The following is a 26,127-nucleotide window of genomic DNA, read 5'->3' as shown; positions in this document are numbered from 1 at the left end:
TTCAAAGGAGGCTAAAAAGTTTTACTCACTCCAGAATTTGACATCTTTACTCCCATTAAGAAACTGTGAAGTCTTAAGAAGTTAAAAAAAAATTAAACAGAGCTTCCAGAATATCTGTAAGTAAATTATTTTAAAAACTACATTGTTCCTACTTCATTCTCAAACCTATTCAATTTGCAGAGATCCATAATGATTATACTTTCAACTGTGTAGTGACCTAAATAAGTCTAGTTCTCTGACAACTTCATGCTTATCAGCCTCTCATAAGTCAAGTCAACATCAACAAATGCAGGCTTACATATGAAGCTGTAGAGAACAATGAAAGGAGTGGCCCTTTGGGGTCAGACCTGAGTTCCAACCATAAATCTGGTCCTTGTTAGAGGTATGAACTAAGGCAAGTTACTTTGCTTCTAAAAGTTCATTTATTCATCTATAAAATGGGGATGAGATGACCTACCTTCCTGCATTATTTTGAAGGTTAAATTAAATTAAGATAATGGTGTATAAGAAAAACTTCACAAATGGCAGCTACTATCATAATTTATTATAATTATGTCATTCCCATGAAGCACATGGTAACATTGAATGCCAGGGCTATCAAAGAAATTAGAGATCTAGGGTCACACTGTTTTCTTTCTAATTCATGGCTGACTGTGCTAATTTTTACTGTCTTCTTTCCTGAGGGGCCTGATGTAGCCTCACCATCCTTCTTAGCACCATGGTCCATAGCGCCATCATGAATCAATCTGAGTTGACAGTCAAATGTATAGATCATGGTTTTTGTGTTCGTTTTTTTTTTTTTTTTTTTTAACTATTCTAACTTCCTCCAGTTGAGAGGTAGACCCTAACATTCTGAACCTTGACTAGGGTGATTCGAAGAGTCCAGAGTAGCCCAGCTACAAGTACCCAAGTTTCCTGACCTCCAGTTCTGTATTTCTCCACTGCAGCACACTCACTCACTCACTCTCCTCTGAGTTATGAAATTCAAGCATGAGTCCAAATTGGAAGAGACAGATCACTTAGCATAGCCTGTCACTATGTGATTTCTGCTGAGGTATGAATTAAACCTCGGCCCTTGCAATATACAGTTACAGGCTGATATGAAACAAGGAACTGTTTAGCAGACTCTTCATTCACTCTGTCAAGGCCAGTGCTATCATGGGGTCGACAATACAGTAATTTTAGTGATGGGATAATGGACATTATGACAGGCTGCTGCCATGATAGCGACAGGCAGCTCATAATAGGAGGATACCTTCAGATGCTGCAAAATATGATTTATCAATTTCTACATCAATTTAGTCAATTGGTCTGGAATATATGAAGGGACTATCTGTTCCCACTGGCTGAAGTTTATTCCCCAAAATACAACTCATTCATTACTGTCTTGAAATAAAACTGAAGCTTAAAGAAAGAGTAACTCTTAGAAAAACGTTTGTTTGTTTTCCAAAAACACTCTTGCAATTTAATCAGCAAAATAACCAGCATCAACTCTTAAAATAAAAGATTCAGAACGAACAATGGACACATACCTATGGCATCATTTTGTTACTTGAAGTTTAATGGTAGGAAACTGAGAGAGGATTCCATTTTAAATGGTCTCAATTTCCTATATCAATTCTCCTTCATATTTGGGGCAATTTCTAATAAATCCAATAAATGGCGTTCCAGGGATATACTCATGATCTCATAGCTCAACTGAAAAGTAAGAAATAAAAGGGGGCAAGGAGACCATAGGCTTCAACCATATACTCTAAGAAATTAAAATAGTTTTCTTTAGGGTCAAATGATTACTTTATGTCCTCCTTGACATCCCATCCAGATTCTCTTTACCTGGTGACTTTCCTAGGTAAATGATATTCATCATCTAACATATTAAATTGTATTAAATTTCAAATATCTTTCTCATGAAAGTATTAGACAGAGGGGTCAAGGCCAGAGCTGAAGAGGAAGAGGAGGGTCAACATCGGATATCTGATGAGCCATGATCTATTGCCTTGTGGTAAATATCTGGGGACTTTATTAAGATACCCTTCCAATTTCCAACTTAAACACGAGGTAAATTATGATCTCCCTAAAAAGATCAAAACTCAGCCACACAAGGCAACCTTAAAGGAATGAAAGAACACCCAGGCCAGCAGAACTAATGACTACATTATCCTCTCTAAAGAAAAAAACTGTATCAACCAGAAGTTTGGGAGGAGGTTTGGGGTCAAGAAGGGAAGCAAAGTAAAAGGGAAGTCAGATGGTTAAGCTTTTGTCCATCAATCTAGGACCTTACGGGTGGGAAGGAATCTGGACATCTGAGTTAAAATAATTAACACATTTTGAAGATGGTCTGACCCCCAAAGAAAGAAGTCCAATACCTGGAAGTTACCCTTGACTTCTTATCTGTCTCATTTTGTTATATTCTGGCTCAAATAAACCCACGCTAGTTAATCCATCTTCTTGCTCTATATCCAAAATATATCCTCAATTCACACAGTGGATCTCCACAACCACTGCTGCTAAGTCATCATAATCTCTCCCTTGAAAGTACTGCTGTATAGCATTCTAACTAGTTTCCCCTCCTTCCATAGCTCATCTCACTATGTACATTAGATCATGTCATGTCCTTACGTAAAATAACCCAATGGCTTCTTGTTGAACTTTGAATAAAATTCAGACTCACTTCCACAGTCTCCAAAGTCTACATGGCCTGGCCTTATCTCACTCTCCAACCTCCATTCCTGTCCTTCTTCCCCATATTCTCTTTTTCCACACTAGGCTTCTTCTGTTGCAGGAACATATCAAAGTTGTTCCTACCCTAGGGTCCTTGAACATGTTGTATTTTATTTGTGACATCACCTGAAGATTGTCATAAGATTGTCCCCTTTCCACCTTCATCTTTTAAATATCAATTCAAGTGTCTCCTCCTTACTAAGGCCTTCTCTTACTTCACTGTCTTATCCAAAGACGTCCCACTTCCACCAACCTATCCGCCACATCACATTGCTCTAGTTTATTTTTTTATAGTATGTCACCATCTGAAGTAGTCTTATTTGTTTGTTAATTTTACGTATTTCTCAATATAAGCTCCAAACCTTGCCAACTGTATTTATCGCTATATTTTCAATTTTCTAGAATAGGTCTGAACATCAACAGATGATCAATATATCTTTGTGAATTATTAAACAGATGGATTTTATGAACATGGGTGTTTCAATTCATCTGACAATTACGTTTTTCACTGAAATAAATGATTTTGTCATAATGTGATGTCATGTATATTTTAGCCAACCTGAGTCAGCTTCTTAATCCCAATTCCCTCTGGATACTTATCAGAATGGCTATCTGGGATTTAAGAGAGACAAAAATAGGATAGAGGGACCTGATCACAGTATTACCTAAAGAAGTACCCCGCTAGAATGCCTTGCCTAACACCACTCTATTTCCTCTTTACCAATTTTTAAAGATACCATTCTTTCAATCATTCAAAAAATATGTCAGGCCCTATCCTAGCAGTAAAGATGCAGAAATAAATAAGGCATAGTTTGTTTTCTCCCAAAGCTTCCAATATGGTAAATGAAGCAGAAATGTAAGCAATCACACTGTTAAGTGAAAAGTAGGACCACAGAGAAAGAAAAGCTTAAAGAAGATAACATTTGAGATGATCCTTGAATGATGAATGAAATTTTACCAAACACAGAAACAGGGAGAGTCATTATAGACAGAGTGATACATAGAAAAGATTTGGCAGGAGACTGCATGGTGGCTACAGGGAATCAGGGAACAGTGAATGGTGGGGTGTGACCAGAATACAATAGGAGTGGCTGGAGATAGGGTTGGTAATGCAGGTTGGGGCCAAATTGAAGACAACTTCTAATGCTTTTCTAGGGAAACAAGTTTTATTTTGTAAACTAGTGTTTGGCTAACTATGTTTCGGGAGATACTGGTAAACATGTATCCATGAAAAAGAGATTTCATCATCACACACACTTAAGAAATGCTCTGCACACTCTACTTGCCTTTAGGAGATATAAAACCCCAAAGGCTTTGAAAAATCCTATAATAAAAAATAAACAACTGCTTAACACGTTATCCAATATAAACGACCCATTAACATTTCCAGACATACTAGCCTTCTCCAGAAGCTAGAGTACATTTAAAGTGAAGCATTACCTTTAAGTGATCTGGAGTTGTTAAATTATTTAAATCAATGAATGTTACGAATGGAACTGAGTGTAGAGATAAATTTGGAGATAAGAACACTTAGAATGGATGGAAGGAATCTGGGAGGCCACTGATGCTTGCAAATATCTTATGTGAATGATAATGCACATCTATACTCAAGCACTGAGAGTGTGAATGTAAAATGGGAAAATATTTGAGACACTCTAAGATAGAATTCTATATCAACTAGTCATCAATTAATTAGTGATCGCCCTGGGTGTAGAAGGTGATGAAGTTAACGATGACTTCCTGATATTCTAACATGGTAAACTGAGTGAATTGTAAAACAGGTTTGAGAGCAGTGCGGGGTAGGAAAGAAGAAGAGTAATGAAAAATCGGCTGAAGCTTCTGCACAAAAAGGGATGAGGATCATAATGTCAACTGTTACCTGTTTTTGACTCATTTATTGGAAAAATAATAACTATAAGCCTACAAGGAACTTCCAGTTATGCTAGGCTCTTTCATAAACTCAAGAGTTTCTGTCCTTAATCTACCTACAATCCTCAACCAATTTTTCTGTCACCTTTCCATTCAGTCCTTTGAAAATGATGTGCTCTCTTATGCTAGAAAACAGCTGCCCTCACATTACTGATATGTTGGCTTCACATTTTTTTTTTTTTTTTTAGAATGGCCAGAAGGTGCTTAGTTTTGATAAGGGAGTCCATAGAGTTGTTGCATATGGAAGTTTAATTCTAAATATTGGTATAAGCAATGTAATAATGGTATGGTTTCAAAGGATACAATTTCATACAATCATTCTGAGATATTATGGTTGACTTTCAGGGGCAGACTGCCTGCATTTTAAGACATGTGGATCCAACTCAACCTTGAATATGTCTACATACAAATTTCATAAAATTCTTAACCGTATATAAACATACTATAAAACAGACAGGAAATTTCCAGAATATTTCCCTTCCCCATCTGATCAGTTAGATCACTCTTCCTCTTCAACATGTCTTCCTGTCAATTTAATGGCCATACTACACTCCTCAGCAAATTCTCTGTTTACACAGTCAGATGGTCTGCCTACTTCTATCTGTTGTACTAATTACCTTTTCATCTGTCACTCAATTCAATCTTGCTCACCTACAGCAATGTGAAAACGAGAGCATTCAGCTCTTTTCCTTCTAGAGAACAGACACGAGGAAGAGTTACAGTGACAGGAGAAAAAGGGGCGTAAATCACTCATGAAGATGATTAAGAACTACCCTGCTATATTTAGGGTAGGTGGAAATTTCTCTTACCAGGACTTTTATTAATTTAATTTAATTTTTGGCTGCATTGGGTCTTCGTTGCTGTGCACAGGCTTTCTCTAGCTGCCGGGAGCGAGGGTACTCTTCGTTGTGGTGCAGGGGCTTCTCATGAAGGTGGCTTCTCTTCTTGCGGAGCATGGGCTCTAGGCCTGCAGACTTCAGTAGTTGTGGCACACGGGCTCAGCAGTTGTGGCTTGCGGGCTCTAGAGCACAGGGTCAGTAGTTGTGGCACACGGGCTTAGCTGCTCTGCGGTACGTGGGATCTTCCCGGACCAGGGATCGAACCTGTGTCCCCTGCATTGGCAGGCGTTTTCTTAACCACTGTGCCACCAGGGAAGTCCCTTATCAGAACTTTTAAACAGAAACTACTCGCCTATTTGTATATATATCCTTCCTTCCTTCTTTTCTTCCTTCCTTCCATCCATCCTATCATCCATCCAGTCAACAAATTAAGCATGTATTAAATTACCAACTGGGTATTATCATTATGCTACGTGTTATAGAAGATGCCATAATAGTGTCCAAAGTTGGCTGCAATCACACGAAAAGTATTCATCTTCATTAACTAATAAAAGCAAATTAAAAAAGCAACAGCATGCAATTTTTAGCTTACCAAATTTATAAATGATTTTTATAAAGAAAGAACCATCAAGAGTACAGGAGGAAAGACATGTTCACACACTCCTGGAATGGGAGGACTATAAATTTGTAAAGTCCTTTTAGAAGCAATTTGGCAATTAACTCTAAGCTCTATGGGGCAGGAATCAATCTCTTTTGTTTTCCATTATGTCCCCATTGATTAACACAGTGCTTTGGCGTCTGGGAACTGTTCAATAATTAATTGTTGAGTAAAAATCGACTGAACAACAACGTTATAAGCCTAAAAAAATTTACACCCTTCACTCACTGATTCCTTTCCTGAAAATATATCTTAATGAGAAAACTGGTTAGAGGTTAATGTATGCCAAAACTTACTTCAGTATTGTTTATATTAATAATAATAATATAACCTAAATGTCCAACAATATGAGTTTTTGTAGAAACAGTAATATTTGGCAGTCATTAAAATTATGTCAAAAAGAAAAATATTTTACTAATAGAAAAATGTTCATAATTAATGTTAATGTAAAAGAAGCAATACAGTTTTATATTCTTAACTTCCCACTAGCAGACCAATACTTTATATTTAGGTACATCTGTGAGCTCATGTTACTATAATATATTACATTTTTTTTCTGAAGACACATATGCAGAGTCAATTGAAGAAACTAAAAAGGTATCAAAATACTAACTGTGGTTACTTCTAGGTGGAATTATAGCTATTTTAATATTTTTCAAACGTATCTTTAGCTTATAATAATATTTTTTACCATAAACTTGTATTATTTCTACATCAAAACCAAACAATAAAATTATTTTAAAAGAGTGATATAAATGCTCACTTTTAAACTAAGAGAATTTATGATTATCCACTTAGACTTTATTCTTATTTTAAAAAACTTCAAGTTGAAAACAGAGAAAAATATATACACTGCAAGTATCTTCCTCTTAATTTTGCTGTGAAAGTGCTCTAAAAATATAAAGTCTTAAAAAAAAAAACTAAAACATTGTAATGAAGTGCAATAATACGTGTGATGGAGGACAAATAACGTAGATCAGAGAAATGAATGATCAGTATACAAACAGAATCAAAAAGCATTTTCTAAGATTGCCTTCCCAGTCTGGCAAAGGCAGATTTATTTGCTAATCACTCTAAAATGTAATATAAATCTAGGAATTTTTATATAATTCTAAACAGTGCATTTTTAAACTACTTATTGAAGAACTATCACAATGTTGACCACTAACTAAATAGCACAGCCTATCAGAATAAAGTGCAAATGTGTTCAGTTATGGATTTTTAATGTGGTGCTGCCAACTACTATACTCTGAGCACTTACATTTAATGACGAAAATGATGGAGAAAAAAGGTCATGTAATCTACAATAGACTGTACAGAAACGAATTATAAAGTAATAGTTCACGACATTATTTCAACCTTCTAGAGAGCAAGTGACTCCTAAATTAGGCAAAGAAACTGTGTAGAATCAGATTTTCTTTTTCTGATTGTCCGCTCAAAGTGCAGTTCAGTACCTTCCGTCACTGAACAGCATGACCCACTTGAATGCAGAATATAATTTCTGAACAGTGATTCCTATATTTTAACAGCACCACCAAAAAGAAGAATCTGAGTCAAACTAAAAACGAGACAAATATGCAAAGCAATAAATCTGTGCTAACAACTTGTTATTACAATCTCTTTGTTATTAAATAGAGCTACTCTAAGGACAGAAGATGTCACTCTTGATCTTATGGCACTTGTATAATGAGTAATAATAATAATAAATCAAATTCGAAACTTAAGTACCTTTACGTACAAGATCCCGTGCTAATATTCATTCAGAAATCAACAACACCTAGTTGACTGATTGCTACGTGCTGGGTTACTGGGAGAACAAGGGTAAATAAACAGATTGTGCTCTAATTGAATTCGGCTTAGAGAAGCAGATAGATACTTATTCATAACTGTGATACAATGTGATAGGTGAATTGTGCATGGTGCCCAGCTAGACATAAAGGTAGACAAGACATAGTCTTTCTTCTCCACAGCCACCAATGCAGCTAAGAAGTCAGGGTCCAAAAACAGAATAGTGGTACTACAAAATTGTCACAAAGAGATGAATGGACAGCTGGTGACTATGAGTTAGGCATATGAGGAATCTTTCACTCTCTAATCAGGAGACCGAGAAGGAAACAACTAACCACAATGCCAGGTAATGTGCTAATTGTGCAGGATACCACATTAAGTAGAGGTTTGAGGAGCTAAAACGGACTGGAAAGGATTAGAGAGGAGGGTGCTTAAACCAGACTTTTAAGTAACATATAGGCTTTGTTACGCAGAATGGGACATTCCATCAGAAGGAAATAGAAAGCTGAGAGTCTAGTGCAGAGGTTGGCAAACTTTTTCTATAAAGAGCCAGATAGAAAATATTTTAGGACTCTCTGGCCCTACAGTCTGTATTACAACTGCTCAACTTTGCAATTGCAGTACCAAAATAGCCATAGATAATGTGTAAACAAATGAGCATGGCTGTGCTCCAATAAAGCTTTCTTTATAAATAGTATAATTGGGATTTCATATAATTTTTCACAAAATTATATTAAATATTATTATTCTTATTTTCTTCAACGATCAAAAGTATTTTAAAAAATTCTTGGCTCAGAGGCTATACAAAAACAGGTAGCAAGTTGGATTTGACCTGTAGGCTATACTTTGCTGACTCCTGGTCTAGTTAGAAGGCAAGCTAAATACACACACATGACAATTTCAAATATATAACCAGTGTTCTCAATTCTACCCAGCCTTTCCATTTTATAATACATGTTTTGTAATACCCTCTTTTCTCCATCTGAAATGAAATTCATGGATAATACAACTGCCTACACATTTTTAAATAATGCCTTAACTGAAGTAAAAGAAGAAATAAAAAGAAAGTACTTTATGTTAAGATAGTATGTTTTCAATATGGCAATCTGTGAGCCCAACTATACTAGAAAATGTAATAAAGTAGTCACATGTTTACGTGTACTTATAATGAATAAATTTAGATTTAAATGGAATAAAGAGACCAGATATCACATCTGCAAGAAACACAGGAAAAGTGAAAGAGTAGACATATGAAGAGTAGACACATATGAAAATTAGTGTTGGAAGAAGTAATAATGGTTCATTTGTATATAATAAGAGAGCAAAGGAAATACTTTAGTTGAAATATAATCTAACAAGATTGCTGATAAAGTGGAGAAAGTAAAAGTGTCATATTTTTGTAAATAAACTTATAACTTAGTGCCAAAATAATTACTTACAACTTAGTGTCAAAATAATTCTCTGCTTTATATGGGGCAGACCGGTGAGGAACTTTATCTATCTATCTATCTATCTATCTATCTATCTATCATCATCATCACCTCTCTACCCCTATTTGGAATTACCCCTCATGTAAAGATAGACACTTGATTTGACTTCTAGTGCTTCAATAGATCTTGGGACTCTGTCCTTTGATAAAAAATGAGGACTAGAGAACCCCAGCCACCTAAGAGCCTACAGGGAAACTGAGTATAGATGACCTTTGGAGAAATATCAGAGTAATACTGAAAACAACAGAAAACTCTAAAATAAATAATTTCACATAATTTTCACAAAATAGATTTCTTATAGTGTGATAACATTTTAAAAATAAATATAAGGTATGGCAATCAAAGAAAATATTTTTTAAAACAATCTTATTGAAATTTGGTGAACTATTTGTATTTCAAGTGCTGTTACCAATTTAAAATGTTTGGTTCTATGTCTATTAAAAGGACCTCAAGTCTCTTCAATTACGTATTTGCAGGTGACATTTACAAATGTAAACTGATACAGGAGAGGTGTATCGATGACATAAATACCAGGATCAGCAATATTGCTCAAGATAGGGATTTTCCAAACTGGGAACCAACTCCTGATAAAATTCCTAACAGAACAAAGTACAATGATCCCTTGATTTACCCAGGAGTTACATTTCTAGAATATTAAATGATTATTAAATCCTTACAGAAAATACTTTGTTTATAAAACTGAATTTGATTTTAGGTTTAGAAAATTAAAAATAAAACTTCATGAATATGAAGTGAAATGTTAAAAATTGTGCATTAATGGAGTCATTGTTTATTCTTCAGGACTGCTCTGCACATTATAGTACATTTAGCATCCCTGGCCCCCTTCTCCTAATGCCAGTATCACCTCTCAGGCATTATCAATACATAAGTCCCTCCATGCGTTTGTAAAATGATTTCTAATGGCTCGTCTCTCTCCTTATCTTCTTGGGGACTGCTGGTCTGAATTATAAGAATGTAGAAATTAGGTTTATGTAATTCTTTGTATAATGCCCAACACTGCATTATCAACAAATTGCATGCTTAATAATTTTCTTGTCAGTAATTACGCTTCGTGAAGCAGAGCACATAAAGGTAAGAGAGGGAAAGCTGCCTGAAACAGTAAAAAGAATTCTGAGTTCAACGACACTGGCCAATTCTGCCACAAACTGAATGACCTTGAGCAAGTCTTTTTAACTTTTCTAGGCTTCACGTTCTCCTTTGGAAAATACACTAGATGACCTCTAAATTCCCATCCAGCTCTGACATAATTATAAAATATCTATCTATCTATCTATCTATCTATGCCTTTGGGAAATTAAAGGAATGAAAGTAGAGAATGGAGAATTAAAATCAGGTGATGCTACATTTGTAACAGATCAAACAATATCAAAAAGAAAACCCCAAAGCTAAGAAGATGGCCAATGGAGATGGTGGTATTAAAGGGAGGTATTTGATTCTTGGCATAATAGATGCATAGGTGGGTAGACAATGCATATGAGATTCACATTCATTCAGCAACGTGAGATGATGTTGTCGGACTTATGAAAGACAAACTCTACATGTACTTTTATTTTGTACTTATATTAAGTTTAAAATACATGGTTCCTGATTCCTTACCATAAATATTGCCAAGATTAAATCCAATTGGCAAATAACTACAGATGATGGGGTCTTTCTAAGAGCAGGTATCTTATTCTGTTATCAGTGCTGTGGGGATCGACTCCACTGCTTCAGATCAGCATAGTTCTCAACCTCGATCACAGAGTTAAGGGCTCTTTAAGGGCTCAACCAACTCAGGGTTCCTGAGACCAGAAAACAAAGTAGAATGGGGAAATCTGGGATTCTGCTAGGAGGTGTCAGTCCTCCCAACCATGTAAAACACTCCAATTCCTTAAGGAAATTTCCTGTTAAATTAAAGAATTAAAGAGGTCTCTGAGGGTATTCTCCCTTCCAGTGTACCTCAAACAGGCCTTTCTGTAAGATGAGGTGGAAAGGTTGAGTCCGATAGAACTTTATTTGAAACTAGTTCTGCCTTTATCAGTTGCGCCCTCGTGAGCAAGTTACTCGTAGCCTCAGTTGCCATATCTGAAAAATGGGAATCATATAATCACTCTTTTACTGTTGTTGGAAGAATTCCAAGTGATGATTAATGTAAAGACCCTAGCACAGGGCTTTACACATTGTGGGTGTTGAGAGTATTCGATAAATACCGTCACCTTTGGTCTTTTCTTTTCCACCCTCTGTACTTTGTCTCTCCTGCCCTGCCCTAGAAAGAAGGCTCTGCTGATGTCAGCATCCAGTAGCAGGGGTGCCAGGAGTGCTGACTGACTGGCTTCAGATCTGCCCAAGGCATGCTCAATGCTTTTATTCCTTCTGTGATACCTCTTATTCTCTTATGTTTCCCTTGCCTGGAGGCTGCTGGTGTTTTCCAGAGACTAAAAAGTCTTATTCTTCCTTAGTAAGGGACTCTCTATGGAAGGAATCAGTAGAAGCAGCCACAGAGTTAAAACAAACTGTCAGATCTTTCTAACCAGACAAAAGTTGAGCCTGAGATTTCAGCCTAGGGCAACCCTACTTCTTGGACTAAAAAATCCTCTGCACTCAAGTTCCTGTAAACTGCTATTTCTGGAGGAGCTGTAGAGGGACTGTTAGGGAAGATTTACACAGTTTGGCTAAATACTTCAAATGTAGTTTTCTAGCAGTATGTACTGAGAAAATCTAACATCACCCACCTCTGAATGCAAGCTTATGAAAATGCTAGTTTATCAAAACAAGTCTATTTTACATGATTTTTTTTCTTAGTGTACACCATCGTAAACCTCTGAGAACCCTCAAGGACAAAATGACACCCCATCATAACGTGGTACTGTGTCAAGTGTTTCTGAACAGTTGCCTGGCCTAACCTTCATCACTATAAGCGAGGCATCAAAAAATTCAGCAGACAGACTAGAAACTCTAATAAAGGACCACAATACTGATAATTAATTCGATGGATGATATGTTCTTCAGGTTAAAAAACATAATTTGGATATCACTAGTCATCATAAATACCATTTTTTAAATTGGACAATTCCTGCGTTCTAAGCACCACGCTTGGCTCTTTAGATAGAGTACTTTCAATTCTTATTACACTTTTCTGCAACAGGATTATAACATTCTAAGTTTTACAGAGGGGCGGATGAGTCTTAAAGAGGTTAAGTCTTAAAGAGGTTAAGATCACACAGAGCTAGTAAGTTCAAACTTTGGGTTATCTGGCTCTAAAGCATAAATCCTTTCCAAAATGTGTCTCATTCATTAATGGATGTCAGGTGACAGAGCCACAGAATATTAGTTTTGGAAGGGATACAGAGGTTCATTTAGGAAAATCAGTTTTCTTAGAAACAGAGAAACTGAGGCCTAGAAGGGTTCCTTAACCATGAAGCCTAACACAGAGTGTGGCAGAACTCTTGACTCCTACGGTGGCTCAATGCTGCTGACCCAGCAGGGTCCTCACCAAGGCCCACCAGGCTTTCTGTGACCCATCCCCTGCCCATCTCTCCGTGGGCAGACGGAACTAAGAGCAGTTCTACACAGATACCAGGGTGTTACAACTGTTTCTGTTTTTGTTATTTTTGCCCCCAAAGCCTATCTCTCTCTGCCGACTTGATAAACACACATTTTTTCAAGATTCAATTCAGTTCCATCCAAGTATCACTACCTCTACGAAGTCTTCACTAATTCACCTCTCTTCTCTTCCCAGAAAAAACAGTTATAGTGAATTAAGGAATAGGTTAATAGAAGCCAACTTTTATTGTGGATTTATGATTCATTCATTCCACAAATATTTATTGAGTCTCTACTGTATGTAAGCACTGCGCTAACTGCTTTATATGTATTATGTTAATCATTCCTCACCATAATCCTAAGAGTTAAGTACTATTTTTATCCTAATTTTACAAAACAGGAAATGTAGGCATAAAGAGATACAGTATCTTTTCTTAAAAAAAAAAAAAAAGGATATTTTTGTCTTTCTCCTTTGTAGTCCCTTTGTATCCTGAATACACATTTACTATGGAATTTGCAGCACTCCGTGGAACTTTGTTTCACTTCCAAATTTTGATTTATGACGCTATTATTCTGTGTATATAGTGATATATTTGCTAAGTATTGTATACTACTGTAGGTCGTAAGCTCCATAATGGTAGAGGTGGTATCTACTTTGTTTCCTATTATATCCACAGGGCCTGACAGAGTGGCACATAGTAGGTACTCAGGAAATGATAGTTGAATAAAGAAATGAAGAATGAATGAATGAATAAAGAACAAATGCATAGAACCCTGGTCTCTGAGTCTTCACTGTCTGTGCTGCCTCCCCAGACCAGTCTGCACTGGGCAGAAGTGCCGCATAAGCAGCGATGGACATGTTTTTTTCTGTTTTTTGTTTTTTGTTTTTCCCCCAAGGCCGATACTATTATTTCGGATGTGCATTCTAGAACTCACTTCTGGACACTATAATTTTCCATTTTCTTACCTATTATTATGGTTATATTAATTCTACAGATCCAAATGGAATGAAAACTTATTTGAGAAGGGACAGGAGCTGTTTTTTATTCCAGCTGAGGAATAACATAATGACAAAGTCCTGTTAGTACACAGCACCCCCAAATAACAGGAGTTTGGCAAAGAGCCTTGGGAGGAACTCAAGTCATTACCATGGCCCTGTATTACAGCAGCCGGAAATCACACTGCTGATTTCCACGTAACACAGCAACTATCTCCAAGGGTAAGCTCCCAGCTCCCAGACACTTAATAGCCCTCAGGCACGTTCTGTACCACATATGGGTCCCTAGGCAACTCTAAAACATGCACTTTCCTTCTTTCTGCTTTATCAAGGAGTCTACCGTTTACTATCATTAGCCTCTATCTTTTATTTTACAATATTTCACAGGATATCTTAGGTTAATTTAAGGGATAAAAATGGTATCCAAAAATCCTCAAAACAGACTTAGTTTTAATGGACACATATTCATACACACACAGTCTTGTTTCTGTGATAGTTTACATGGGCATATAATACATACACATCTGTATATTTCAAATATTAGACATATTTAATAGATGTATATGTAAATGAATACAGATATATATATATATATATACATAGAGCAGCATTTTCGAGTACCTATCAGAAGTAAAGGCAATATACTTTATAGACAGAAAAAACATTGTAAGAACAGCTAGTAATTTCTAGGAGAGAAAAGAATAATATAGAACTTTAATTTTTATATGTGTATATGTATATGCATGTATATATATGTATAATTATATACACATGAAAATATGTTAATACATGAAAGTAGATATTATAGAGATATTTAAATATCTCTATATTAATATAGATATTTAAATATATATCTCTATATTAATATAGAGATATTTAAATATATATATGTGCATATACAGACACATTAAAAATTATTCGACATAATATATTTGAAAGGGCACGGGAGTGGAATGAAGAGAGATTGATCAAGCTAGTATAGCACATTTTTAGGACTAAGACGGTAAAAGGGTGGAAGAGTCAGTTGATAGAAGAGTGTCACAACACTGAAGATCCTAAAAGATATGGTATCGGTTCTCCATTATTTGGGGAGTAACTGTTCTTAGCAAGTAATAAAGTACATGTGAATAAGAGAGAAAAATGTAGAGAAATGTGTATACAAAAGAATAATGGGAGATGGTGGCTGCCTCATTTTATTGCCTTCTCATATGTCACTGGATCTTTAATTACCAGTGCAGAGTCTATTTCAATCTTTAAAGCATTAAATGGCTATAAATTTAAGGAAGTAGGAGGCTGACTCTGTTAAAAACCAAGGAAGGGAAAAGTTTCCCTTGGTTGATGAAAAATGTACCAAGATTTTTTGAGCATAGTTATTATAATATAGTATTAGAGATTTTGGTTTGAGCAATGATGAAAAGTTTATTACATCTTAGATAAAAAGAATTGTAAAAATAAAGCATGTTTGCATATTCTACTCTGTGCAAAATCCATAAGCTAGATGTGTTTGCCTTCTCTGCCTATGTAAGCCTTGAGAATTTAACATAATCAATAAAGAGATATAGGCTAAAGACATTTAAACACATGTGTTTGTGAAAGAATAGGGACTTCATAATTGTTGACTGTTTATTCAGTTTGGAATTCATGTTAACTTTAAAAAATAACTGAGTTTCCAAACATCAGGCTCCATTTCAAGGTGAACTAGTTTAATTCTAAAATGACAATATATTCTTTTTTTAAATCAAGATGCTGAAATCATGATATTAATGCATCAAAAGCCATATATAAGGCTATGTATATGTAGCATTAAGATCTAGTGATATATACTTACAAGTACTTAAAAAAAAACTAATATTAAAATTGGAATGTTCTCTACACCTCTCAGATCATAACGTTTTACTCATGATCAATACCCACTTCTTAATTATGCTAAAATCATACTAAAATCAAGAGAGGATTTTTTTCTGCAAACACAGATTTTTCTCTTTTCAGTGAATTTTTATGAACAGAGTTCTGTATCTATGACAATGATTACAGGTGCCTTTTATTTATATTTTATAGCATTTACAGGAAGTTGTTTTCCCTCTTCTGGTTGGAGACAGGAAAAAATGAGCCAATTTCGTTTCTGGTACAATGCTAGTAGTTTGGGGCAAGAATAAGCTAGGAATCAAATTAAGGGACTCTGGACATCTGCTTCAGAAATATGTTACAGGGGAATACGAGTTATACTTTTTAATATAAATAACCTTATTGCTTCTATGAATACATGAAATGTTTCATTATTTTATTCTGAGTGTAATTGTCTAGCCTGCTTCCAATTGTATTCCTTCTGTTTATAAAATGAATTATTTAGTACAAACACATTTTCTTCTCCATCACTGAAAAGGTATACAGCATTATAAGAGTAAAATTAGAATAGGATACTTTAAATCGCTGCTTTCCATAGCTGAAGAAATGAATGTTTTTTTTATCTTTAAAGAGACGGAAAGTATCTGATTAAAGTTCATTTTCTCTTTCTTCCTTAAAACAAGACAAAACCCTAGGCTAGGCAGAATAGAAAAAGTTAACAATGATTAGAAGTAATAGTGCTGCTAAAGTCTATGATGCAGAATAGTAAAATCATCTGAGGACTAAAGAAGTTGAATTTGGGGAAAAGTCACTGAAAGAAACTGAGCACAGCATCCCTTGACTTTCACAGGCCACACAGAAGTGTGAGCCCACAAACACCTGTGAAAATTACAGGATTTCTTGGCCTACCATTTACCAAACAGGCGTACCCAGTCAGCAAGGAGCACCCAGAAAAGTTTCCAAACCGTGCTAGCCTTCCCCAGCGTGCTCTCAGTTTCTTCCAATACTCACGGGAAAGTCACAAGGAAAAGGCTCACCTGTGCTGGGCTGAACCAGCCATGTGGGCAGGCACAATGCTCCCCACAAGTCCCTTTGCCCTTGGTGCTCGTCTTGTGGGAGCTTTTCCGCACACTGTCCCACAAAGTGACCAGCTTGGTCCTGTTTGAAGCTGGGCCCCCAGGTCCCGAGGAGGGCATAGTCTGAGAACTGTACCCGAGCCCCTGAGGACTCCTCTGCCAGCCACAAGCGCAGTGGGCATCCCTGATCAGTGTGGGTGCGCTCCTGCCGGCATCCATCCCATCGGACCCCCGGCTGCAGCTGTGTTGCTTGGTGAGGTATGCATTCATACTGCACTGATGCCTACTCCTGCCTTTGGTCAGCTCTGCACAGGAATGTCTCCTCCCTCACACCCCTTTCTTCCAGGCAGTTGTAAAAGTCTTTTTTTTTTTTTTTTTTCTCCCGTGGTTCCCTCAGTATCTTTGACAGCTGCTATAGCAGCGCATCGTGGGAGCAGCTCCGCACAGCATTATCTGCGGGCTGGTAGCTCTTTGTCAATAGATGACTCAACTCACAGAGCAACTTGACAGTATCCCTGCTCTAGGCAGAAGCAATCAATGCTCCACACAGCTGGGCTACAGGACTGTACACTGTTACAAACCCTTTTTGGATGGAGCCCCACAGTAAAGCATACTCTTCGCAATTCGGCATTCTGGTTTTTCCCTCTCTAGCTGATCCCCACGCAAAATACAGACCTCAGGAAAGAGAGCTTCTTATCAGACTAGCAGGACCCTTCTTTCCAGAAAGAATATATCTAGGCTGAAACAATATAGCGTAAGCAATGTAAAATGATGGGGAGGTTAACCTGTGAAACAATTTCCAACATTTACAGCAATCACTTATTTAGAGAGAGGTTTGCCAAGACACAGACCAAATCATGAGGTAACTAAATAAGAGGACCAGTATTAACTCTAAAGAACATTGATTCATTCAGAAAAATCACTTAGATCACAGCATTATACCAGAGTGCTTTCAAATTTGGAAGTTTGTTTTAGAACATGATTATATATTATAGCCCAAACATATATTATTTATGCTATGAACAATTATTAATTCTTTCTGATTCAAAAGTAAAGCAATTTCCAAAGTTCCAAACTGATGGGTTGGCTTATTTTGACACAGTGTTTTTCCTTACCCCAAATTATTCTGAGGATTTCCTTTCAAATACTTTACCACAACAAATACATTCACCACAGAGAGAGTCTGCATTTTAAAGTGAAAGACATCTAATTCTGCCATCCAGTATTTTGGTTTCCAAAGACAGAATTTTCAAATTCTTTCACTAAAAAATGAGTGAAATCTATCCAATTTAAAGCAATTGCCTTCCAAAGAGGACATGATTGTTTTAAATTTTAGTATGTTTGCAGAAGCCATGCATAGTATTTTCAGGAAAGGGAAAGGCTAATTACTACAGCACTTAGAATTTTTATTCTGTTTGAAACTTTCCATATCTCTTGCCAAAATGCCTATCCCTATCACATATCCCTAAGGAAATAATTTTGGTTTGATTGGGGAGCAAAGTGCCATCTATGCAGCACCAAACAAGTGTGATATAATCCCACGATATAGTTATTCTAGTTATAGACCATCAGGTGCCATCAGACCCACTTTCGCAGTGGACTAACCAGGTGCTGGGGCAGTGTAGACCTCATTTCTATCTGAGTCGACAAGGTTCTTGTTTCAAAAGCCATGATTACAACATATTCTACAATTCAACACTAGGACTCCCTGGATAAATCATTGTTATATATAAAAGTCCTGAAAGGAAGGGGCAGGGATTTCTCTTTTCGTGTATCTGCATGAAAGAAACCTTTCACAAATTCTGTGCAAGGGGTTGGTATAAGTACCTTGCCTGGCACAGTAAGCATTCAAAACACCTTTGCTAAATAATAATGACCCACATGTGTCAGTTCAGAGGGCAGGCCTGGGTCTGTTATTGACTATTTTTTCCCAAGCTCCTAGCCCACTGCCTGCCCAGCACATCGTAGCAGGCTTATGATAAATACATTTTTGGACGGATGAATAGATACTTGGGTGGATGTCTAATAGAAGGAAAGAGTAGAAGAATGACGGAGTTGACTAACAGTTTTAGAAAATAATATTTGATTCAGCGGTGCTCCAGAAACAAACTATTTCTTAAGGTTGGCTTTACTGTTGATTTTGAGATATTAAGGAAATTTGCCACAAAAACGTGAACACCTGAACTGTTGGGTAGGTATAACAATGGCATTAATGGTATTTCTTTCTGAAAGAGGAACAAGGAATCACTATCAATACTTACAAACATAAAATTGAGGCAAATAGATCATCGTGGGATACGCAATGAGAAAAGGAGCAGAAAATTCTCTCCCTTTCTTTTTCTCTTCTTCTTCCTCCCTCCCTCGCCCCGCTTCATTTTTTTTATGCTGAATCAAGGGCTAATGGCTGAATGACCTTCTGGGTCAAATAAAGCCCTAGAGAACTTCATATTTATCTGGTGTCACCATGCTGCACGGCTGTACAGTAGGACTTGATGTGAGATGGCAATCCACCACCCTCCAAATGAGAATGTAAGGAAGTGATAAGTTTGGCTCTCTCCAATCTTATCTAACCATAGGTGCTTCTCCAGTTTTTCAGGCAGATTTCATTGCTCAGAGGCCCATTGACTCTTCAGGGAATACATGCCCTGTTCTCATCCATTTGCCTCTCAAGTATAAGAATCAATCTGTGCAGGAGTCAATGTGAATGTTATAATTTTGTAATGGCGTGTGCAGCTTGCAGCAAGACAGAAAAGTTCCTGGCTGGGCACTACTCAAAGATATTATAAATCTTCATAGGGACCTAAATCTGTTATGAATGAGTTCTTTGGAATCAGCTATTTCTTCCCATCACAAAGACAAGAGAATTGCTGTTTTAATAACCTTTGCATGTCATTTCTATATAGAAAAATAAATATTACATATTGCCTAACTAATGTGACGTTCCTCCAAAGATCTTAAAGACCACAGCAAACTTTCGTTAAACGTGCTTCAAAACTATTGAAATTGTACTTTCCCTTTAACACGTATAAAATAATCCTAGCCTCCTCTCTCCCCCTCCCCCCCAGTTATTTTTTCCTTTTCAAAAATGACGTTTGGCTTTCCAAGTCTGTGGACAGACCACTTAAAACAGATAAATATGTCCAGCTAGCCCACTGTACTATGAAACAGACCTACTAATTAAAGATAATTCAATTCGATCAACTGTAATTGGTCAACTGTAATGATCATAGGATGACATGAAAGTCTGGCAAAATGAGAATTAGTGGTGCACAAGTCCACATCTTACTTATCATTGTGATTTAACATGGGCATATGGCGCACAGAGCAATACCTAGATGAGATACATCTTATTGACCTCTCTTTGACCTGGTAGTGCCTCCATGGAACAACCACTAGAAGGTTTTTGTTTATTTTATTTTATTTAAAATTTGTTTTTATTGAATGAAAGATTCTTTAAATTCTATAGTGCTTTACCATTTTCAAAAGTTTCACACACATGATTTCATATAATCCCATTTTGAAGCAAGGGCTTAAAACTAAAATCCTGGCTTAATTTGTTTAATAAAAAATAAATATCAAAGATGAATTGCTAAATAAATTGTACTGCACTAAAACACTATGCAGATTCTTTTCCAGATAAAATTTCCTGCAGGCACTCTATGCATATGAGAAATGAAAATATTAATTACGAAAGAAGAGCTAAGTGCTTGCTAAAGGATGGCTGGGTAGCAGAAAAGCCCTTTCGCAGCCACAAGTAATGTGTTAAATAATCATAAAACGGTATAGAGTATTAGACACAATTTCTCTTGATTTGAAAAGTATGTACAGTGAATTCCTGTGACCGAAAAGACTAGAGATGTTACAAATGCTAACAAATTAATATTCTTCTACATCTAAAACCTTCAGTCTAGGCAATCTCCAGAACTAAGCACAATTACCTTCTAAAATAAGAGAGAACCCAGAATAGTTAAGGTAATTTAGGTTCTAAAATTATTTCCAAAATACTTATATCAGTTTAATCATGAATCTTATGAGGCAAAAGTAAGCATGAATTAATAGTGTGCAAGGACACATCCCTATTGCTATAGAGATTTAACTTGGACAGAGGATTTAATAGGGAGTAGAAAAAAAATTTTAAAGGTCCCAAATTCTCACTAATATACTTGGAGTTGGGTGGATGCTGGTGGGGAGGGGATTAATCTGAACTGAAAAGGCCAAATTGTCAAATGGTTTTCAGGAAATGCATATTTATTCTATTCTAACCAACTTTGTAACACTATTAGAGAAATAAGAACACAGGTTATATGACATTTCTTAGAGAATCTGAAAGGAATATTGATAAAAGGTAATAATCATTTATAATTTACATATTTTAACAATTTAACCTAAATGATGAACCACAGTATTACAAGGAAGTTGTTCTCAGCCTTCCAGATTAAAGTAATGTCACGTCTCCTGTGACTCTTTCCAGATCCACCTGGCATATTCAGTTATACTCTACAGTATTTGTCTGTGTAAGTATCTTCTACTTTCGTCTATTCCTCTCAATCACCATGATGACCATCCTAGTCTAAGCTACCATTCACTTCTCTGTAAAACTTGTGAAACAGCTTCGTAACTGGCCTCTGGCACCACCTTTACTCCAATTCATGCTCATGTAGTGGCCAGAGTGACTTCTTCTAAAGTGAGAATCTGATTAGGTTCTACCCTGCTTGAAAACTGTGAATGAAGTCTCGTTTTCTGGGAATCTTTATCCCTACAGAGAATACAATCTTTAAAGTGGCTTGCATGGTCCTTAATCCTGCCCGGTGCGACCCAGCCTCTACTGCTTTCCCCAGTCTCACCCATCCCTCACTATCCTCCAACTCTTCACACCTTGTTTAACCCTCCAACTATCGTGTTCTCTTTCCCTCTTCACACCTCCACATAATTCATTTCTACTCACCCTTCTGTAGGGTGCATCAAGATACAACCTCCAAGAAGCCATCTCAAGGAAACACAGAATACAATCTAAAAAGAGTGGGCTCAGTATGAAACACAGCTCCAAAACAAGTCTACCAGAGCTTACTTCCTACCAGATTGCCATCTCAAAGCCTCTTCTATTCAGAAATTCTGGAGTCCTCCCTGCATTCCAGAGCTCAACCCAAATGCCACCTTTTAAGAGAGCATTCCCTGGACACTGCCCCACCCGCTTCCAGAACAGATTAAGTCATCCTCCCATTAAACACTCATTTAGCACCTGTGCTCCTCTATTATATTACTTACGACAACTGCAATTAAAACAAGAATTGCACTATTACTTGTTTTGTGCCATTCTCCTCAAACAGAATGTAAGTAACAGCCATTAGGGAAGGGAGATGGCTCTTTTTTTGCAGTTGCATCCTCTGAACCAAGCACAAAAGGCATTTAGTGTTTATTAAAATAAATTAAGCAAGAAAGAAGATAAAATTGTTCTTCAGTGGTTATTCCAACATAGGTATCTGGGTCTATGTTCTACATCTTAGTGTAAAATGAACAAATAAGCATTTTGAATTTAAACACAAAATAGCAATGTGTTCTTAAGGTCATTATGTGAAACATTTCAGTGGCTGAGTGGTGTAAGTGTATGAATTTATCTTTTTGAAGAAATTTGCTAGCGGTCTTATAATACTAAAACATAGAAATGGCTGCTGTTTATTTTAGCCAGATCTTCATTCATAAAAGCTGCTCTTCCTGACAGCTGTGTTTTTCTCTCAAGTGTTGTCAGACTGTTCTCCCTTTATAGCTAGATGGGACAAAATGGGGAGTGGTTCCCCAAGTCAGAGGCCAGTCAGTGGTAAAGCAGGGAGAGAATCCCAAACTTCAGCCACCAAAGTCACGTTCCTCTTAAAATGATACAGTCCGAAAGGTATATTGATTTCACAGTATATTACAAGTATGTATTAGGGAGCAGAAAGGCACGATGACATCTCCTCTTCCTCTCCACCAAGTTAGAAAGTTAAAACATTAAACAGCATTATTATCCATAATAGTCATCCCCTTTAGTTCCTTTTAAAAAATTGTGGTGAAAAAATACATAATATTAGATCTACCCTCCAAACGAAGGTTTGAGTGTACAGTACAATATTGTTGACTATAAAGCACAATGTTGCATAGCAGATCTCTAGAACTGTTCCATCTTGCATGACTAAAATTCTATTCCCATTGCACAGTGACTCTTCATTTCCCTCCTCCCAGCTCCTGCCAACCACCGCTCTACTTCCTGCTTTCATGAATTTCACTACTTCTGCATACCTCATACAGTATAAACGGAATCATGAAGTATTTGTCTTTCTGTGACTAGCTTATTTCATTTCATATAATGTCCTCAAGGTTCATCCATATTATAGCACATGACTGGATTTCCTCTTTCTATGGCTGAATAATATTCCACTGTATGTATATACCACATTTTCTTTATCTGTTAATCCGTCAGTGGAGAATTAGGCTGCTTCCACCTCTTGGCTAATGTGAATAATGCCTCAGTGAACACAGGAGTGCAAATATCTCCTTAAGATCCCAATTTCAATTCATCTGGATAAATACCCAGAAGTAGGTTTGCTGGATCATATGGTACTTCTATTTTTAATTTTTTCAGGAACCTCCATACTGTTTTCCTCAGCAGCTGAGCCATTTTACATTCCCACTTACCACCAACAGTGCACAGGGTTCCAATTTTCTCCACATTCTCACTAATACATTTTCTAGGTTTTGTTGTTGTTGCTGTCATTGTTTTTGATACTGGTCATACTAACAGATGTGAGCTTCATCGTCCCTTCTCAAAATCGTTTTATCTATCCGGAGTGTTTTGTGTTTCCACAACAATTTTAGGATTTTTTTTTTCTATTTCTGTAAAGAATGCCATTGGGACATTTGCAGGGATCACACTGAATCTGTAGATTGCTTTGAGTCGTATATGTTTTGTAGCTTACAGTGTACAGGTCTTTCACTCCCTTGGTTAAGTTTATTCCTATTTTATTCTTTTTGTTGTTATTGTAAACGAGTTTGTTTTCTTATTTTCTATTGAAATTGTTCATTGTTAGTATGTAGAAAGACAACTAAGTTTTGCATATTGATTTTGCATACTGCAACTTTGCTGAATTCATTTATTAGTTCTAACAGTATTTTCGTGTGTGTGTGTGTGTGCATGTATGTGTGGAATCTTTAGGGCTTTTAAAACAGAAATCATGTTTTCTGTGAACAGAGATAATTTTACTTCTCCCTTTCTGATTTGTAAGAGGTTTATTTGTTTTCCTTGACTAATTGCTCTGGTTAGAACTTGCAATACAACATTGAATAGAAATGGTGACAGTGGGCATCTTTATCTTGTTCCTGATCCTAGAGAAAAGCTTCCAGTTTTTCACCATTGAGTATGATGTTAGCTATAGGTCTTTCATCTACGTCCTTTATTAGGTTAAAGTCATTTCCCTCTACTCCTAGTTTGTTGAGTACTTTTATCATGAAGAATGTTGAGATCTGTCAGTGTGTCTCTGCATCTGTTGAGATGATCACTGATGTTTATCCTCTGTTCTGCTGATGTGATCACATTGATTGTTTTCCATATGTTGAACCATCTTTGCATCCCAAGGATAAATCACACCTGGCCATGGTGTGTGATCTTTTTAATGTGTTGTTGAATTCAGTTTGCTATTTTGTGAAGGATTTTGCATTCATTCATTAGGAATATTGGCCCGAAGTGTTTTTGTTGTGTCTTTTCCTGGCTTTGGTATCATATTAATGTGGGCTTATGAGAAGTATTTCTGAATTTTCAATTTTTTGGAAGAGTTTGAGAAGGATTGGCATTTTTTCCTGTTAAATGTTTGGTAGATTTCACCAGTGAAGCCATCTGGTCCTGAGCTTTTTCATTTTGGAAGGTTTTTGATTATTGATTTAATCTCCTTACTATTTATAGGTCTGTTCAGATTTTTTATTTCTTCATGATTCAGTCTTTGTAGGTTGTAGGTCTTTGTAGGTAAATTCTAAGAATTTACCCATGTCTTCTAAGTTATCCAACTTGTTGGTATATAATTGTACATAGTAGTCTCAATCCTTTTAATTTCTGTGGCATCAAATGTAACTCTCCTCTTTCATTCTTTATTTTATTCGAGTCTTTTCTTTTTTCCTTAGTTAATGTAGCTAAAGGTTTGTCAATTTTATCTTTTTAAAAATAGCTCTTAATTTTGTTGGTTTTTTCTATTGTTTCTCTATTCTCTACTTCATTTACTTCTGTCCTAATCTTAACTATTTTCTTCCTTCTGCTAACTTTGGATTTACTTTGTTCTTTTTCTAGTTCCTTGAGGTGTAAAGTTAGGTTGTTTATTTCAGACCTTTTCTCTTATTTAAATATAGTCATTTACCACTATAAACTACCCTCTTAGTACTGCATTTGCCTCATTCCACAAGTTTTGGTATGTTGTGTTTTGTTTTTGTTTCTCAAGATATTTTTAAATTTCTCATTTGCTTTGTTCTTTGACCCACTGATTGTTCAAGAATGTATTGTTTAATTTCCAAATATTTGTGAATTTTCTAGTTTTCCTTCTGCCACTGATTTTTAGTTTCATTCCATGTGTTTGGAAATATACTTGGTATGATTTCCATCTTCTTAAAACTGCTAAGCCTTATTTTGTAACCTAGCATGTGATCTATCCTGTAGAATGTTCCTTTAACACTTGAGAAGAATGTGTATCCTGCTGCTATTGGGTGGAATGCTCTGTATATGTTTGTTAGGTTCTTTTGAACTGTAGTATTGTTTGACTCCTCTGTTTCCTTATTGATCTTCCATCTGGGTGTTCTATCTGTTGTTGAAAGCGGGGTATTGAAATCCTCTAGTATTGTGTTGCTGTTCATTTCTCCCTTCAGTTCTGTCAATGTTTGCTTCATATACAGACTATTTCTGACTTGCAGTGGTTCAATTTATAATTTTTCTACTTTACTATGATGTGAAAGTGATACACATTAGTAGGAAATGTACTTCAATTTTTGATTTTTGACCTTTTCACAGGTTAGTGATATGCAGTGTGATACTTGGCAACAGGAGCAATCCACAGCTCCCAGTCAGTCGTGTGATCACAAGGGTAAATAACTAATACACTTACAAACATTCTGTACCCATACAACCATTCTATTTTTCATGTTCAGTACAGTATTCAGTAAATCACATGAGATATTTAACACTTTGTTCTAAAATAGGCTTTGTGTTAGATGATTTTGTCCAACTGTAGGC

The 26,127-nt window shown here is 36.3% G+C and overlaps 1 protein-coding gene across 7 annotated transcripts in view; it reads right to left on the bottom strand.

The window, feature by feature from the left end:
• The window catches only part of DLG2 (discs large MAGUK scaffold protein 2), a 2,048,212-nt gene that overhangs the window by 796,727 nt on the left and 1,225,358 nt on the right, over positions 1 to 26,127 (bottom strand). For 5 of the 7 annotated variants that reach the window (XM_032641315.1, XM_032641317.1, XM_032641318.1 and 2 more), the window contains exon 1: positions 16,848 to 17,156. The exons of the other annotated variants lie outside the window; for them this stretch is intronic. In XM_032641315.1, coding sequence (XP_032497206.1) covers positions 16,848 to 17,156 — 309 coding nt within the window. Of the gene's footprint in view, positions 1 to 16,847; positions 17,157 to 26,127 lie in introns of those variants that run through there. 7 annotated transcript variants of the gene reach the window in all.

The sequence above is a fragment of the Phocoena sinus genome, chromosome 8 (genome assembly GCF_008692025.1).
Source record: "Phocoena sinus isolate mPhoSin1 chromosome 8, mPhoSin1.pri, whole genome shotgun sequence".
Classification (NCBI taxonomy): Eukaryota; Metazoa; Chordata; class Mammalia; order Artiodactyla; family Phocoenidae; genus Phocoena; species Phocoena sinus.
Note: the sequence above shows the minus strand (reverse complement) of the source record. Positions and strands in the feature narration are given on the sequence as shown.